Source organism: Embiotoca jacksoni, unplaced genomic scaffold (assembly GCF_022577435.1).
Source record: "Embiotoca jacksoni isolate LCO1_2020_lvr unplaced genomic scaffold, fEmbJac1.0.p SCAF_6, whole genome shotgun sequence".
Taxonomy (NCBI): domain Eukaryota; kingdom Metazoa; phylum Chordata; class Actinopteri; family Embiotocidae; genus Embiotoca; species Embiotoca jacksoni.
The window spans coordinates 8906199-8925000 of NW_027185414.1; the positions used below are offsets into that span (position 1 = coordinate 8906199).

At 41.4% G+C, this 18802-nt stretch overlaps 2 protein-coding genes and 1 non-coding gene across 8 annotated transcripts in view; 1 reads left to right on the forward strand and 2 right to left on the reverse strand.

The window, feature by feature from the left end:
• Nucleotides 1-12168, reverse strand: part of LOC138212968 (FERM domain-containing protein 5-like) — a 64219-nt gene extending 52051 nt beyond the window's left edge. Inside the window, exons 1-2 of one of the 2 annotated variants that reach the window (XM_069173724.1) lie at nucleotides 11767-11829; nucleotides 1063-1186 (exon numbers count right to left, since the gene is read on the reverse strand). Coding sequence is in view for 1 of the 2 variants with exons in the window: in XM_069173723.1 (XP_069029824.1) it covers nucleotides 11767-11868 (102 nt within the window). In the remaining variant the exon portion in view is untranslated. Of the gene's footprint in view, nucleotides 1-1062; nucleotides 1187-11766 lie in introns of both variants that reach the window. The other variant, XM_069173723.1, reaches the window with a different exon arrangement.
• Nucleotides 12169-13819: 1651 nt separating this feature from the next.
• Nucleotides 13820-13891, reverse strand: trnah-gug (transfer RNA histidin (anticodon GUG)). The gene has a single exon. It is a non-coding gene; the product is annotated as a tRNA-His (tRNA).
• A 345-nt stretch (nucleotides 13892-14236) lies between these two features.
• Nucleotides 14237-18802, forward strand: part of cry5 (cryptochrome circadian regulator 5) — a 6800-nt gene continuing 2234 nt past the window's right edge. Inside the window, exons 1-11 of one of the 5 annotated variants that reach the window (XM_069174254.1) lie at nucleotides 14237-14305; nucleotides 14899-15123; nucleotides 15265-15459; nucleotides 15569-15687; nucleotides 15766-15920; nucleotides 16151-16291; nucleotides 16495-16662; nucleotides 16816-16956; nucleotides 17497-17648; nucleotides 17726-17946; nucleotides 18069-18802. The exon at nucleotides 18069-18802 is cut by the window's right edge and continues 464 nt beyond it. In XM_069174254.1, the coding sequence (XP_069030355.1) occupies nucleotides 14909-15123; nucleotides 15265-15459; nucleotides 15569-15687; nucleotides 15766-15920; nucleotides 16151-16291; nucleotides 16495-16662; nucleotides 16816-16956; nucleotides 17497-17648; nucleotides 17726-17946; nucleotides 18069-18133 (1572 nt within the window). In that variant the 5' untranslated portion in view covers nucleotides 14237-14305; nucleotides 14899-14908 and the 3' untranslated portion in view covers nucleotides 18134-18802. The other 4 variants (XM_069174256.1, XM_069174255.1, XM_069174253.1 and 1 more) reach the window with 4 other exon arrangements.

Sequence of the window (18802 nt, forward strand, 5' to 3'; positions counted from 1 at the left end):
AGAGAGATCTGGACTGAAAGAATTGCTGACTACGACACAGCACAGTGACTTATGCGAGTGTTGAGAGCAGGGAATATTGCCAATTTTTACTATTTTGCTTACTGTAACCATTGCAATTTCTTTTGTATTTCCTTTGGCTGCAGCACAATGCTGAAACAGCAGATTTCAGGCATATGGAAAACTATTACATTAACTATTAATAATCACTGATAAATTGAAATCAAAATGCTTTCATTTTAATGCACACAGAGGAGCGAAGCTTCATGTAAACTACATTGTAAAATGCACCGGACAAATGAACTAATCTGCTGATTTATAGCCTTTGTTTTTTCTTTCCATGAAGCTATCAAGCATTAATTGCACTGTCACAGGGACTCTCAGGGCAGTGTGACTGAACGATGAATGTACTCTACCAATGTAGTCTTCTTTTAAACCTCCTGTGTTGAATTTCTTAACCAGACAATACTTTTGCATGTTTTAAAAAATAACAAAGGGCTTAAAAAAACAACAACAACAACACACAAACATGATGCAATACTTCATGACATTATATCTGTCTGTCCTGCTGTGCACACCGGTGAGCCAAAACATGATGACCGATAACCATGGACTTGTGACAGGGTGTTTTAGTGTTCAGATACCAGATTATGCCAGTAATGTATAATGTAATACATGAAAATACTAGACCATAAATACCAGCAGCATATTAGACAGGTCATTATGTTTTGGCTCACCTGTATATACCGTGACATTAACAGAGCTGCCAGTTTGTACAACGTATATAGTTAAACTGTTAAACTAATGCATTACTACTAATTACTTTGCCCTCATTTATGTCTGAGAGCAACACATTTATTTATATTTATATTAAAATTAGGTAGATAAAACTATATGTCTAAAAGGTCTACATGTATAAATATTATTATGTTCACTTGTACTTTAAGCATTGTTTCATTTTCTCACATTATATTCCTGTATATTTAGCAATGATGCTCAATGATGCTCATTCTAAATAAAAACAAAAATACTGGAATACTACCGTGTAGTGGTAACATGGCTTACCTGCAGAGCATGTTGTGTGGCTTCATCCTCTACTCTTTAAACTCTGTGGATCCAGCAAGAAGAGCACACCTTCATCCCACATTAGAGACAGCTGCACAATCCCAGGAGACGACAAACAAGGCAACTACAAAACAAACAAGCACACCACAGACCGCAGCACACGGCCGAGATTGACCACACAGAGGGAAGCACTACATTAGTGCATGGTAAGATGAGTTAATGAACTACATTATGCACATACACAGTCTCTTTAGGAGTCCATAAAACTCACTGGCGTCAGGCATCACTGCACGTGCTCAGGCATGTGATTCCGATTTCACAAAAAACACACCAAATCTAAGCAGTGCAGAATTGTAACGTGTATGAGAATCAATCAAATAAAAATAAAAAAAGATTGACAGATTCAAAATCTGCTTTGTGGTCTCTGTTTGGGGAGGTCTGATTCTTATCTCTAAACATTTGCATTTGCATTTTGTCTCTCTGCCGCAGAGTAATTAGCAGAGACAGAGTGTTAACCGCATGAGATTCCTGAAGTCATTACAGTCATCTTCATGGTGTAAAGTCCCTGTTTCGTTTTGTCCAATGCAACCCCCCCCTCCCACACACACACACACACACACACACACACACACACACACACACACACACACACACACACACACACACACACAGGAGCACACACACACAGGAGCACAGACATACTGTTACTGTTGTCTGTAATGTGCAGAGCCAGCAGGCACCCAACAGGACGTCAGCATCCGAGTGTAATTAAAGCTTTGGACTTTTGTTTACAAAGCACCCAACTCACATCCCAGTGGACTCATGACGCTAGCAACATTTCCTTTGGTGCCGCCTCTTATCAATACAGGAATTCACACAAATGTGCAGAAAAAAAAATCAGATATGCATGGGGCCTCCTTCTTTAGCACAAACACCATTTCCCAGCACACCCACAGGAAAAGAGAAGATATACAGTGACAATTAGGAGCACCTCGGTGGGAACATCATTGGTATGGTGATTAAATATCAACCGCTAGAGTCAGAAAGAACTGGATCATTAATAAAACATGTGACCCATGTCTGAGCAAAAATCACAACAGAATGATTCCCAAGTTCAGTGCGGCTTACATCAGTCTGCACGGAAACACCACTGTGCCTCCACTCGTCCATTCCAGTGACATCCTCAATGCACGAGCAAACCCCTGCTTTTCTCAAACAAGCTTCGTCTCCCCTTTCAAGTTTGAGATAAAAGACAACAGAAAAGAGAAAGAAGAGCACCAGAGAAGACTCTGGCAAGAACAAGATATTGCTCTCTCATTTCTGTCAACCCCTCAAGATTTCCCTGCTGTAAAGCCTGCACTGGGGTGAGAAGGATTTCTCTGCCGGTCTGATATCCACCACTGTTGAAAGGCTAATATACATCTATTCTGCTAATCTTCAGAGCTCCACTGCTGCTGCTTTATGAAGACATGTCATACAATCAACCTCTAACACCTTAACTGCAGCTGGGCCAAATGGAGGATTGACTGGATCTAGTAATTGAGAGATGTGCAAATATTTTTTTACAAGGAGAGACACAGGCACAGGAAATTACAAAACTAAGAAACATCCGTTTTCAGACCGTCTCCTTTTGGGCTTTCCCAGTCCTGTGGTACGGCATAATCCCTGAGCTGAAACTGCTCCAACACATGCAGTGAGGTGATTTAGTTTGGCTTGTTACAGGGCTGCTGCTCAGTTCCCCACATTAAACTGTAATCTTCTGGATGCCTCCCAAATATGACATGAAAATTACTTAATTATGTTTCAGCTACAAAATTAAAATGAGCCATACAGAGGATTTATATTCTCACTACGCAGTGCAGAAAATCTGCAACACTGATCGTTACCATTTTAATTAAACTGATGAAGCTCACATCAACGTACTCTTGACCTACAATCACATCTTCATTTCCTTATGCGTTTGTTTAGACTTTAGCCCCTGGTGTGTCATCAGGCTGCAGACAGACTCACCCTCAACAGCCAACAGTTTGCTACACTTGTTTCCCATATCTTTATTCCTACAAGCTTCAAAGGCGTCAGCAGAGACACACCGACTCCCCGAGAGACGTGAATCATCACTGTGAAAAAGAAGCACAGAATGAATGTAGTGTACATTATTTGTTGGCTTCTCTTTATTTTCTCACTTTGAAACTTTGGCATGACAAAGAAATAAGGTCGGCCTTGTTAAAGTAATGCTAAACAGAAGTGAAAGACTGGGGGCAAAAACTGACAGCTGTCTATGATTACAAGTACAAATTCTACACATAAAACCACAACTAAAAGCCTACAGCCATGTTACTGGTTACCATTTTAGGTTAGCATATTAGCATTCTAGCATTGGGTAAAACAGGAATATCATACCAAAAGCCTTTTAAATGCATAAGCCTTCAGTGAAATGCCTCCTGCATCCTTAGTGCTGTGTCACGTATAGCATGTCTTTGCTGTGTTGTCTACTGGTGTCAGGTTCACTCAGGGCGAGCTCATTAATCTGCTCAGCTGCAGTGTTACTTGCTGAGAGAAGGACAGACAGAGACAGAGAGAAGAAGAGGAGAAATGAAAGTGAAAAGGAACAATGAGGGGATTTTGTGGAATTTAGGGGCCAGCCAGGAGACAGTAGACAAAAAGAGAAGAAGGATGAAAGGGACATTAAACAAGAGAGAAACAGAGAGACAGATAAAAAGATAGGACAAAGAAAAAGAGAGTACGAGTGTTTAAACTGAGGCTTCTTCAGATGCCGGTGTACAGCAAAGACAAAAAGACAAATGCTCGAAGTGTGCTGGCAAGTTCTCTGCTGCTGCACCACACACGATAGCCTAACCTCATCGGACACCTCCAGAAACATGTGCATTCGAGATAACCAGCATTAAATATTCATTCGTCACACACATTTTGATAGCCAAGATTTTCTGCTGTCCTCACAATCAGTGTTATAAAATACAAGTATTGAGGCAGTGGGGGTTTATCTGCCCTGAGAGAGACCTGCAGTCCACCAGAAGCAAAAAAAACCCCTGAGTTTAGAGGAGTCTCAATCTTACATCATCAATTAACTTAAGCTTTTGCTTATTCTTTTCTTCTATTTTTATGGAGAGTTCACAGCATTGAATGAAAGCTTCAAGTTGCAAAGCTGTCTATCAGTAAAGACAAAGTCCACTTTGTAATTGAGTGTGGCGAAGTCAATAAGTAGTTAAAAGTTATATGATTATATATTATAATGAAAATGATACATCATTATGAGCAGTAGCAATTATCATTAATTGGAAATGGTATCGACTGAATCTTCACTCACTGGCAAATTCACTGCCCTGTCCTGGGTTACATGAACTTATCACATGGACTTTAGTGTCACATATTTAAGTTTGGATGAGGGTTGTTACTTAAATCCGTTGATTTAAATCTCAAAACAATCGATCTGTCTCATACTGTAGGGATGATATATGTGATGACTAAGACAATCAGTCAGTGGGGTGTTGGGAGTTGCCCTGACTTCACTGGAGTCGTACATATCACTGTCAGGCCAACAGCAAAATGTCCCAGTCTGAAAGCACACCAAAGCCTCCAGGGCTTATCTCACCATTTCTCCACATTATGGATTAACATGTTATTTAGCAGAGCGCCTTCACATCAGAAAGACATGTCTCTCGCAGATTTCAGCAAAGCGGTACGTCGCTGGCAGCGAGGCAGATAAGCAAGAGCTCTGTCTAAAGCACATCCTACTTTTATTCTATATTAAGCCTTTACCGGTTAGAAATAAATCTACTTAGGGGACCACCATTCCCAGTCTGTGGATTATTACAGGCCAAAAGCTCTGCCTGAACACCATGCTTGTGAGCCACAGGCTGACTGTTTGGACGTCAGGTGAGATTTATATTGGTCTATCCAGTAACTGTGCTAAAGCTTTATTAGGGGAGGCTGACTGAATATGCATGTGTTTTAGCACTGCTCGAGGTGCTATGTGTAGCACCATGAACTGTAACGTGAGAGCAAGGCTATCAACAGTTTCTCATTGTCAAGATGTCTAAAAATAAAGACAGGGCACCTTTTAAAACATCACCCATTCAGCTCCTTTAGCCTACACCCGGGAGCTTCCCGATCCGAGCAGAGTTCTGTTATCTCCTGCTGAGCAGATCCAGGCTGAGACTGAGAGGCCTGATCAAAGACATTTTGACAGCACTGAGAGCATTGATACAGCTAAACCAAGGTTCAAACACGTGTGCAGAACACACAGCCCAAATTTTTGGTTGTTCATCGAAAACCAACCAACTAATAAGGTCTTTGAAGTTTGGTCAGTTATGTCATACTTGAGTAACCTCATGACCTTTTTAATTGTTTCACTGAAGACATAATGTGGTCAGAAATATTAAGGAATGCCGATCAGAACTTACCAACATTTCATGAGTTCAGACAATACCCAAAGATATCCAATACAGCGACAAAGATATGACAACAAAGAATTGACGACATCTTTTTATTAGCCATGCAAGTGGAAGGTCTTTATGGACGGCAATCAGCCCACCACTTTGGTTCTGAACAAGTTATCTTAGTAACCATAGGATGGACTGGCCTCACATTTTGTGAAGACATTCAGGTTCCCAGATAATGCATCTTTTGGTGATCCCCTGACTTTTCCTCTAGTGCTAGGAGGTGTATGTCTGTGTCTCGACAACTATCGGATGGATTGCCATGAAATTTGCTCCACACGTGGTAATCCTCTCATTTTTCATTTCCATCAACTGCAGCTCTACTTCATGTTCTGCGATAATGATTAAATGTTAGCATGCTAACACGCTCAAATAAGAAGGGCTACATTATACCTGCCAGCATCAACAGCATCATGTTAGCATTGATACTGCGAGAATATTATCATACTGTGATGAGCATTTAGCTGAAAGCAGTTTAATCTCACAGCATCGTGAGTATGACTGTAGACTCATAGTCTTGTTTCTGAGAAATACTTTAAATGACTTTTCGATTATTTGAATTAGCCTCATCATTTTAGCACATGAAAAAATAACTTTGACTTTCATTTTTCATGGACACGAGTCAATCTTATCAAAACAATTCAGCAGCCAAGATCTTCTGACGAGCAAAGTCGAGTTATACATCAAGGATGAATCAATCCACCATTTGTATAATTGCCAGTAAAGAACATAAAGAACTACAATTTGACAGTAATAATTGATGTGCCCCGGCACTCTCTTGAATCTTCGGAGTCCCTTTCTTTGCAAACACATAAAAGAAGCCAAGAAGCCAAATTCATATTTGGCTATAACTTGGTTAAATTTGGACAAATCTAAACAACTATACTTCTATTCTGTTAGATGATATAGGCCATTTTTATTACTTTAGCGTGCAAGCTCCGAGGTGAAGACAACATAAGCAGAACAACAGACCCGTGCATGTTTTAAAACAGAATATGTCACAACCTCTATTCCAATTTTAGCAGTGCATACCAAGAGGAAAACAATATGAGTGCAGAGACCACTTTGGAGACAAGAGCAACCTATTTCAATAATGCATTCACAACGCAAACGAGGCGAGCTCCTTCCAACTTCTGCATTTGGCTTCAAAAGAACAGCCCTAATTTCATTAGTGAGCTATACAAGATCTGATCCGGTGCCAGGTCACTGGGTCACTCAGAGGGATGAGGTATGTCTCTCTGCATCAGTGCTATCCTATCATTCATTTTGCTTTTTAATCTCTGATATACATATTTTGCTTGACAATAGAAATATAATTAATGGCTCACGATACTTACTTCTAAATTTGAACTGTCTGACAGCTGGATGATATTTGATGACCTGCATACAGTTATGTTGACCTTTGAGTGATACATCTGAAATTTTGAGTGTGTGGTACAGTAGTTCAGGCATTAATGGTGATTTGAACAACATACCCTAATATATTTCTATAATAATCTGATGAAATGTATCTCAGTGCCATGTTAGACAGTGGAGGGTTTACTCTACTGACCTGTTGTCTACTGAGATACTGCTGATTAACAATGCTAGACTGGGGCTGTTTAACCACACTCCAAGACTACATCATTCAAAAGCATCCAGGGTACAACTGCCAAAGAAAATCAGATCGAAATAATCCCTGTATTTGTGCCTCTATTTAAAGACAGTGTTTAATTTGAAAGTTAAAAGTAGCGTGCACAGATATTTAATATCATCACTATCATTACTCTGTGTTAAAGGGGCTATGGCTAAATGAAACACTGTAAATACTTTCCAGGACAAAGTAATAAAATAACTTGAATATTTATTTTGAAAGTGTGTAAAATTCAGATGGAAGACACCCCTCAAGCTTTACCCTTGTGATGACAAAATTCAGACGAGGTCATATTTAATCTATAATATTTTTTCTTGAAACTAACCCCCTTGTTACAAACACACCAGCGGTGTCTCTTACTGTAGATGAACTGTCACGTAGTTTGGGTACAAAGATGTTGTATATGGGATTCATAAGAAAACTGCAGCATCTCATTCTTTAATCAATCTGGACAATCATGGACATACAGGTGAGTGATGTGGGTCAGATTTTAGTATGATACAAATCATTATTTATTTTCAAAACTTAATCAAGAAATTGTTTATCCTTATTGTTGATGGGGTGGCTGTAGGTCTGCAAGTAGAGCAGGGCATTCACCAACTGCAGGATTGGCGATTCCAACTGTGTTCCTCTTCTCCACAAGTGACTCGTATAAGTACCCTAAATTACTCCATCCAGCTAGGCCCATGTCTGGTATGTTAACTTACCACCGTCACTGTGTGACAGTTGTGTGAGTGGATGAATTAGGGGCTAGACATTAAGCAGATAAAAGCATACATCCAGGCCATTTGTGATTGATCTGCTACAGTGTCCACGATAGACAAATACCACCAGAGATAAAGGGATCGATACTTGAGTATAAATGGCAAAGCAAATTCAATGAAGCTGCGCAAATCTCTAACCCTATATACTCCCTACAAGATCACTCTGAGCTCTGCTTATTCAGCCCAGAGGTAAGGAGGAAAGCAATTCCCGCATCAACCTCACTCTGTAGGAAGATCCACACTTTGACTGGCAGGAAGTGGTAAGATATTGGGTTTTTTTCCCATTGAGCCGCCCTGTTATTATTGCCGGGACACGTCAATTGAGTTACTCTCTACATCATTGACGCTGCTATCTTCAAAATGCTTAAAAACGTTCAAAATTAGTTCACCAACATCATGTGGTCAGACAGTGCAATTTCAGACCCTGTCTCTCAAGCCTCCAAGTATCAGAGAATCTCAAAGCTTCTGTGGAAACTTTAAGCACTCTGCTCAGCACTTTCCATCTTTATCCCACTGCAGCTGAACATATCTACAGCACACCCACATGTAGGACCTCTGATTGCTTCCACATCAATCAACCATGCCTGCAGCTCTGTGAGTCTTAAGAGTTTGTGGTGTGACCTATGGTTGTGAGATGCCTGTGAGTCTCCTGAAGGGCAGAGTTGTGTTGAAGGGCAGGATAGATCAATGAACATGAGTCTCCCATGATTCAAGTGTTATGATGTAACCAGGTACAATGTCATCAGTGGGTGAGGGGGCCGCTCACGCAGCATGGTTTCAGAAAAATGGGTGTTGGTATTGGAATTCAATTGGTCGGGTACGTAAGCAGAAACTGACGAGTCTTGGGGTCGAGGGGCCCCATGTCAATGTTATAAAACAGGACTTGTGTGCTTCACCTTTACCTGGTTGCCTTCATATTGTACTTATTGCTGCCTTCACATTGAGATGGTTTTCCATTTAGGAAGGTCACATCTACCATCATTCCCCAATGATGTGATTTCAGTGTAATAGCAGCAGTTTGCGGTGTAGGCTAATTGAGCTAAATGGAGAGTGTGACCGTTGCTGAGCCCCGTGAGGGCCCTTTATTCTGGGCCACATCTCGAAGGTGTCCAGGAAAGGACGGCAACCATCCGGCCTCATTTTCAATGAGCCCACAATGTCGTCCTCCTGGGCTAAGGTCACTGTGGTGTCCTTTATGCAGATGAAAAATGACATGATCCCATTATTTAGCTCTACAGGCACCTTGTGTTAAACACGATTAATATAGCTCCCAAAATGTTGTGTTCACACATTCTGATGCCAGCAAATAAATGCTGATGTTGATGTTGTGAACAATAGACGATTGATTAAGCCGATGATGTTTCCATTTAGACCACTCTAGCTTCATCAAGAGCCCCATAGTGTGAAATAATGGCATATTTCATTATTTGCCTTGCTGGATACAATGAAACATGCCAATAGAGAGCTAATCGCTCTCAATAGAAGCTCCACTAGAAATTAAGTATTCTGTCCCTGCTGTGTGCTTTCAGTTGCTAAAAGGGGTGGGTCAGCATTATCTTGACAGCCAAACACTTTGACTCATGCTTGGATGAAGGAGCTGCTTAGAAGTCAAGGGGGAACAAGTGCGGGCTGCAATTTGGTAAACACAACTCATCAACAAAAACACAAAAAAACCACCATACCCAGATCAGACAGAAGGCAAAAACTTACATGGTGTTCAGCTTGAGGAACTGTGACATTAAACAAAAATTGATGTTAGGAAGCTGGCCAAAAGTTACATCAACTGCATAGCACCATCTGACTGCATACTCCCACATATTACACAGAAAACATGATTATATGTCTGAAATCTCAAGAAAAACAATCATGTTGCTCCGCACTTGTTGGCAATATTAAAAACATGTTTTAAACTGGATGAGGACAAGCAGGAGAAGACCTGAAACTGACGTAAAATTACCATTTCATTTGTCCCCAGAGCATCACCACTTTAAGTTGTTAGACTTTGGAAGGCTTGCTTTGCCTTTGCCGTCAGATCCTAGAAATGAGCCTGTGTTGATGGCCTTTGTGTGCTGTCATCTCTAATTCAGCAGCATTGGAATCCCTTTGAGTAACAAACACCTCTCCACAAACTCAGACGACCAGGTTAGACAATGCACACACTTCAAAATGACGCAGCCACATGAAGGACACACACATGCACTTGATTTACAAAAAGAGGTGCACACATTAATCACTAACTCCTGCGCTTTCTCGCTCATAAAGAAACGGCGTGTGCTTACTGACTCTAGTTGTGTCTCGCCATTCATTCACATCAATACAGGAATCGATTTTTGAGATAACAATAACTGTTTGAAAGACTGGCTGAATGACGTATCTGATGGGCAGCATTCCTCAGTTTTACCAAAACATGGAAGCCTCTGAATTAAGCCATCAAATGAACAGGGACATCGATCTACACCAGGTACTGCGAAAAATGGAAACACCTTTACAACACAATAAAAACAGACACATGATAAACTGCAGTTATTCAACACAAGTGACCATAAATGTGAATGAGTGCTTTTCTGCTACTGTGTCAACTGCAAATAAAAGCCAAAGATGGACTCAGAGCTGATACAAACAGCCAAAACCACAAAGTGAGAAGATGAGAAGTCAGACTTAATGCAGCCCGTAACGCTGGATCAAATGCACTTAAACTACTTGTAGAGCAACTTTGTTTTAAAGTTCAACATCAACATTCAGCTTTGATAAATACATCCAGGAGACAAAAAGGTTATTCTGTTTCCTCGTACAGCACTACATCAGCTGTCTTTAATGATGCAGGAGTGCACAACAGAAACCGTTGATATACAGTACATGTATGTGTCGTATTGTGTTTTGACAATTATTTCTACCCAGTTTATACAAAACAACCTTATTGAACAAAGGGTATTCCCCATTGTGTGTATCTCCCATTCTGCTCTAAACCTTCAGAGATCCCAAGATTGGATCCATAAGATCTCGCTGCTGCAACCAAACTTGTGAATGTAAATCATTTCGGTTTTGGAAAGGAATATGTCCCCACTAAAGTTGACTCAGATGTAAAGGAATTTGGAAAAAAACAAATTTGATTAGCTGAATTGGAGGTAAGGTTCTCTTATCATTGCAAAGTGTCCATTCTTCTGTCCAACACGGGGTCAGTCTAAAGGGCAAACAACTTCTTTATTAACACTAACCAGGAGATCTCCACCCTCTTTTTTTTTTTTACTGGGATGCAAAGTACATTTAACTTTCCCCACTTGTGGGGAACATGCAAATCCTTGGGAATCAACCTCTTGTGGCTCTGTCCGGTTCATGCAGCCAGAGGATCCAGAAATCCTCACTGAGCCTTCCACTGAAATCGTTCAAGATCAGATTATCCAGATTAGTTTCATAATGCATTCAAATCAATTCATGCATAAAGCTGCTGAAATGACAACAGCTTATACAGAGATCTGTTTTTTTTTTTTTTTTAATTATTATTATTCTTTCTGTTGGCATATAGTGGTATCTGACAATCCCTGAAATTTGCTACGCAATGCACACCACATGCGGTCATCATGTCCACACAGGTAATGCTCTGACGAAAGTCTGCAGCCCCATGAAGACAAACAGTCTGCACATAAACACACGGCCAGATGTGATGTGAAGCTCAATGAACATGAGGTGGATGGCACCTCCTTTAATCTGAATGTGTCCTGCAAGCTGACAGAGGGGGGGGGGAGATATGAGCGGGCAAACGTCATTTTACCTGATCGCCACCACGTTACGTATCAATACGTCCCCCACGACCAGATGCTTTGAGAGACAGGGATTGTTGGTCCCCACTGACCTGAATCGTGCAGGTGTACTCCGAGTCGTCCAGCAGCCTCACAGTGCAATTGCATTCCCTGTCCAGACTCCTGATGCTGCTGCTCATCAGTCGGCTCAGCATCTTCTCGATCGTCTGCGAACGGGACCAGCAGAGAGAAGTGCACACAGCACATACATACAAGTTCAACGGCGTCCCGGTTCGTTGCTCCAACACCTGGTCAGAGGAAGCGACAGTGCGGAGAGGCGGCGGCGGTGGTGCATCGTTTAAGTCAGTGTGTGAGCGCGCGATGACTGGCCGAGCTGCACTGTTTCTTCACTGGATAAATAGTGCTGCTGCTGCGGCGGCTGCTCTCTCTGGTCCGGTTAAACTGTCACCCCTCACCACACCTTCTCCCCCCGTCTCCTCGCCGTTGCCATGCCGCTCTCAATGCTGCTGGGCGGGCGGGTTGCTGAATGGCGAGTCTGTCAGCCAACGGAGAGGTGACTGAGATGCTGCCTTCACGGGGGGGACGACAGAGGCCGAAATTCCGATGGTCTGCTGTTGGTAGTGACTATAATCACACATACGGAGTAACACCACGACGGGGCATGCAGTTTCACAAATCAAACAACAAACGGGCGCTTTATTCTGCTGCAGAAAACGAGGAATAAAGTGATAATTGACACATATATTAACCATAAAATGTATCATCTTAACCCGTTTATATACTCAACAAAGCTACTTTAACGTCACATCGCAGAAGCCAATCAAAAGTCAGATTTTCTAATTTACCACGTTGTTGATTTGCGCTCTTTTTTTAAATTGCGATTTTTCCAACAGGACCTGAAGGCAGCAACAGATTGTAACATTAGGCCACTTTGTTCATCCTACACAGGTTAATCACCTGTCTCTTCATTTTGTAGACACGACTACAGTTTAATATGTAGGCCCTATAAGCAGAGACATGTTAACACCTGGTGGCATCTTAATTTAAAATTTTCTAAATAAAACGAAAGGGGGCTGCGAGTAAGTATACGTCTAAATGAATAAAACGCACATGTGACAGAAACAGGACACAGACAGCTCCTGCTATGTTTAATTTAATTTAATTTGTAATTGTAGTAATAAAGAACTAGTTGTCCTTCTCCATTACATTTTTGAACATTTTGCAACCGACCCAGGGCAGTGGCCGTCCATGTAGCATTTCCCCCTGACTGACGGTTGCATACAGATCTCAAGCAGTGAATACGGACAGTGTCCATCGTTCATTCATTTGAGTTTTCATCTTGTGACAAGGATGAAAGTCTTGAGACATCAACACAACAGTAATGAGCTGAGGTGTGGCAGGCAAGAGGCTGGACGAACAGAGAGAGACATTGGAGACCTTTGGTGGGTGAAAGGAGTGAACAACAGGGCACAACCAGACTGAATGAATGACGGAGGCAGAACTATGACAAATGGATTCAAAGTACTCCCATCCGAAATACAATAAAGTAAAGGTATAAGGTACTGTAGAATGAAATAGAGATAAGTACACTAACTAAAGATATATACACACACACACACACACACACACACACACACACATATATATGTGTATATATATATATTACATATCTGTCATCGCTGTGCCATGACCAGCGATAACAAACCTGCCTTGCGCACATGTAACTGTGTCATGTTGTGGAGCTCTTGTCATCACAACAAAATGAGCTGCCAGTCATAGGCCAGTCTTTGTTTCCCGGTTTCCTTGGCTATGTCCCCCTCTGGTGGTGCTTTGAGGTAATGAGTGATGAAAAACTTTCCGCGAAAATAAGAGTCATTGTGTTCTTTGTAATTTGGCTGGAATAAGATACTGAATATACAAAGCAGCTACTTGCTTCCTGTGGCACACTGTACGATGTCGGCAAGCACATATTCGAGTTTTCGGATGTTGTACTTGCAGCAGCGAGACGTACAATGACTCGGTATAAATACACACGAGGTTCGGGTGCGTCATTATAGCAACAGCAACATTTGATTAAGAGACAAGATTGCGCAGTCGACTAAAAATAAAAAAAACCTACTCATCTGCCGTGACATTGTACCACAATGCCGTGACCCGGATTCGAACCGGGGTTGCTGCGGCCACAACGCAGAGTACTAACCACTATACGATCACGGCGAGCTACGATGAGCTACGAGCATCACAAACCAAAAGCGTGGTATGCTTAGTGGGATCACCGCATGTCGGTTTTATTTTTGACTGAGGAAGGTTGGATTTCTACTTTCAGATGCCTTCTTGGCACAAAATAAGACGCAAAGTAGCTTTTTATGTTACAATGCTGAAGCATTGGCCTCGATTATTGTCTGGACGATATTAACATGTGCTGGATGAAGCCCAAAGCCTTACAGGAGCTGCATGTGCTTTTACTAGCTCTCCTCTGATTGGCTGATTTTGCTGCAGACGTAGCAGCGCTTCCCGTTTTGTAACGCAGTCAACGTGCATGTTACCCAACACCGACTTCCTCAGAAAACACAGCAGCGTCGTGCGACGGAGCCCACCTTAGGTGTTTAGTTTAGTTTTACCTTAATTAAGGTAGAGTTTTGTTTCTCCACGGTGTGCTTTTGGTTAGAGTTTGAGTTGAGAATGTAACTCATTGACGGTGTGATATTTTGTTATGTTGTCGGTTCACCGTATTGGCTCCGTGTTGACAGCGCTATTCACTGTTTCTGCGAGCGTGTCAAAGAACTTGTGCATCCCCTTCGGTGAAATACTTTTTCAGTAGATATTGTTTGAAACGTTGCTGTAAAAGTTGGATATGCGTTTGCAGAGTAAAAGTATAGTCCTCGTGATTTCAGTGGATTTTGTGGCTCCATGATGGTGAATTAAAACATATCTGTTTAACAAAGCTTACAAAGATATAAAGTACTTGGTACTTTTCTGTGGTAATTTTTCTCGACATTGATATTTTGATGTGCTTTTTTTCCTTTCTTTCTTTTTGTGCTTGTCAAGTGTATTGGGGCGATGTTGCATGGTGATTTTGCACTGAATTGAATTGAAATTGTGTTTTAACGGTGGAATACATGTGAATTAATGGCAGACTATATGTAGTTTATGTGAGGCTATTGAACTCCAGTGCTTTTTCTTTTACAATCGGCATATAATATGTGCGTTCACATGGTTCCCAGGTTCCCAGATATGGCTCACACATGTATTCACTGGTTCCGCAAGGGACTCAGGTTGCATGACAACCCAGCCCTGATGGCTGCTCTGAGGGATTGTAAGGAGCTGTACCCTGTGTTCATCCTGGACCCTTACCTCCATAACAACACCTGTGTGGGCATCACTCGCTGGAGGTTCCTTATCGGAGCACTCAAAGACCTGGACTGCAGCCTCAGGAAACTCAACTCTAGGTAGACACACATAGACTAAACTCAGACATTTCAAAAACTGTTGAAAACATCTGTGATTGCTGTTCTTGACTGTAATAATATGATTTAAGCCGGACTGCTGTTACCAAAACATGTTGTCCTGCTGTGGTGTGTTTGCCATAGGTTGTTCATTGTCAGGGGGAAGCCAGAAGATGTTTTCCTCGAGCTATTCAGCAAGTGGAACGTAACAAGGCTGACCTATGAGTACGACACAGAGCCCTACAGTCTGACCCGCGACAACAAAGTGACCACGCTGGCCAAAGAACATGGAGTCGAAGTCATCTACAAAATCTCACACACTCTTTATGATATGGAGAGGTATTACTCATGCTGAACACAGGGATTTTACGTCTCTATTTTTCCTTTATTACTTGCATTTTATGACACAAAATTGTGTCCTGTTGTTGTTGTCCTGTTGTTATTATAGGATAATTGAAGAAAACAATGGAAAAACTCCCCTTACTTACAACCGTTTGCAAGCAATAGTGAAGACTCTTGGTCCCCCTAAGAGACCGATCCCTGCTCCAACTATGGAAAACATGAAAGGTAACTACCAGAAACACCGGGATAATGCCCCTGAATTCTCATTTGGACTCAAATGAAACACATTCCCTCTTGTCAAAGATGTGAAGACGCCTTGTTCAGAAAAACATGAGGAGAAATACAGGATTCCTACACTGGAGGGGCTCAACCAGGACACCACGGCTCTGGGAGAGGAGCTGTTCCCAGGAGGAGAGCAGGAGGCTCTCAGGAGACTCGATGAACATATGAAAAGAACGGTACACAAGCTTCACACCCAATGCTCCTCTTTATATCACTGAAGGCTGTTTACTATGAATATGACAAGATCATTTTAGACAGAATCTTAGTCATCACGCATTAGAGAAGTGAGAGTATCAACATCCAAAACAGCAATGTGTAAAGTTAAATTAAATTATCTTGTTATGACAGATAACCTCCTGTACGTTCCCTGTCTGATTTACATGTCTCATGTGTTTCCTAAATACAGGGATGGGTGTGTGGATTCGAGAAGCCGCAGACTTCTCCAAACTCCTTGAGCCCAAGCACCACTGTGCTCAGTCCGTATGTCACCTTTGGTTGCCTGTCAGCGAGAACTTTCTGGTGGAGGCTCTCAGAGGTCTATCAGGGGGTGAGTGTCGCACCACGGTAACGTTTTTATAGGTCACAACACTGTGAATGAGGTCTCGATTCTGACGGTAACCTAAGTTTTCTTATTGTTTAGTGAATTCCAACAGTAAACAAATTTGATTTAATTAAGGGTTTATCATGCCTGATAATAGAGTGAGAGATAGTTTTTCTAACGTTTGGCCTTTCCGTGTGTGACTTTGGCAGAAAAAGCACTCAGATCCTCCAGTTTCTCTGCATGGCCAGTTACTCTGGAGAGAGTTCTTCTACACTGCCAGTGTTGGTATCCCTAACTTCAACAAGATGGTGGGCAACCATGTGTGTACTCAGGTGGACTGGGACGTAAACCCTGAATTTCTCGCTGCATGGAGAGAGGTACTGAGGCTGAGCCCTTAAAAAGTGTCTCTCGAAGAGAACTGATTACACTTGAGAAAGAGTTTTTATGGTGATACACTCATCTAATCACAGTTTAATTAATCTCATTCACTATGCCATAAAATAATCAACGTCATCTTATTTCCCCTTAAGGCTCGGACTGGTTTCCCCTTCATTGATGCCATCATGACTCAGCTGAGAAAGGAGGGCTGGATCCATCACCTGGCCAGACATGCTGTGGCCTGTTTCCTCACCAGGGGAGACCTATGGATCAGCTGGGAAGAAGGGCAGATGGTGTGGCAATTAGCTTGCATGGCGATGAGTTTAGTTTTACCACAGAACAAGAACAAAACCTGTCCAAGATGTGCTGATTACAGTATTTGCTGTTAGACATCTTTAAATTACAACTCAGTATGTTGACATATCAATCAAAGGGCTTTTCAAAAGATGTTTTAGAGCAACCAGACTAACCTTTAATAAATATCATTGGTATTTGATATACGGCTAACAGCCACTGTAAAATACTACAAAGTACTGTCACACTTGAAATCATCAAAGGAAGTCATACTCAGGATGTGAATCGCATATACAAAAGTTACATAAGCTGCTGCTATAGCATAATAGATCAGAATCTCCACCTGAGCTGTCAGTGGTCAAGTTACATTGTGGTAAATGGAGGCATCAGGTTTTTACAATAAAGAAGAAATCATAAGATTAAACAAGTAAACATCTTCTGGCTATGCTGCATCAACTTTAACCCACTTTTTTTTTTTTTTCAAATTGTGGATTAATGACTGGATTACGATTCTAACTTGTTGTTTGCTGCTCCTGAAGGTGTTTGAGGAGCTTCTGTTGGATGGCGACTGGGCTTTGAACGCAGGAAACTGGCAGTGGTTGTCAGCGAGCACCTTCTTCCACCAGTATTTCAGGGTGTACTCTCCTGTCGCCTTTGGCAAGAAGACGGACAAAAATGGAGATTACATCAAGTATGATCATTAACCTATTAAATGCCAACCCTGAATGTGCATAATATGAATTAATTTGGCCTCTACCATGTTTGCAGAAAGTACCTTCCTCTTCTAAAGAAGTTCCCAGCACAGTATATCTACGAACCTTGGAAAGCTCCACGCAGCATCCAGCAGGCCGCAGGATGCATTGTGGGTAAAGACTACCCGCATCCGATTGTACAGCATGAAGTGATCAGCAAGAAAAACATTCAGAGGATGAAGCTGGCTTATGCCAAGAGATCCCCAGACAGCGCTGAGTCACCCAACAAAAAGCAAGGTACTGCAAGAAACATTCTTTCATCAGAGTTTCATCTCCTTTGATGTGAAGAATGTTTTGATGTGAGTCACGCTTTCAGTAAATCTTGCCTTTTAAAAAATATTTCTCTGTTTTCCCACAAGGTGTAAAGCGCAAGGCATCCTTGAGCATCACTGACATGCTCAAGAAGAAAGAGAGAAGAAAGTAAAGGTACATAAATAATACCAATTTATAGAGTTATTGTGGAATCGATAATTGTTTTTGACAAATCACAGCAGATTGAGGTTTCGGTGGCATTTATATACTGAAGTTCAGTCTGTGCAGAATATATTTTTGATTACATGTTTTATCGGTTACAGTTTTATATTTTGAGTACTGCTATTTTCAACTTTTTATATTGACTGTTTAAAAGTGAGTTTTGGGTTAAAATAAGTCAGATGTATACGTGCATGGAGATTACAGATTTTCTAAAAATTAATGACCTCATCCTGTCTAATGATTACTAAGTGTTTCGTGGAAAATCCGTATTATATACTGATTCAAAACAGGTTCGAATATCACATGTTCACATCTGAAGAATACAAAAATTAAGGAACTCGATACCGAGAGTAGACATAATGAATAAGGTTTCATTTTGAGTGTTCTCTTAAGGCACACTATTATCCCACTATGCAAGGAAATGGATGGGGAGCTCACAACCAAACGGTCAAAATAAACTGAGTTGTGATTCAACAGAAAGCAGAAAATAACAATTATTAAATCTTAAAGTTGAGCTTTGATTGGCATCTGACATCATACGTAAAAAATGGTGAGTATGTTGACATGCTTTTAAACTAACTGCTAAAACAGAATTGGTACATGATTGGTCCTAAGGTAT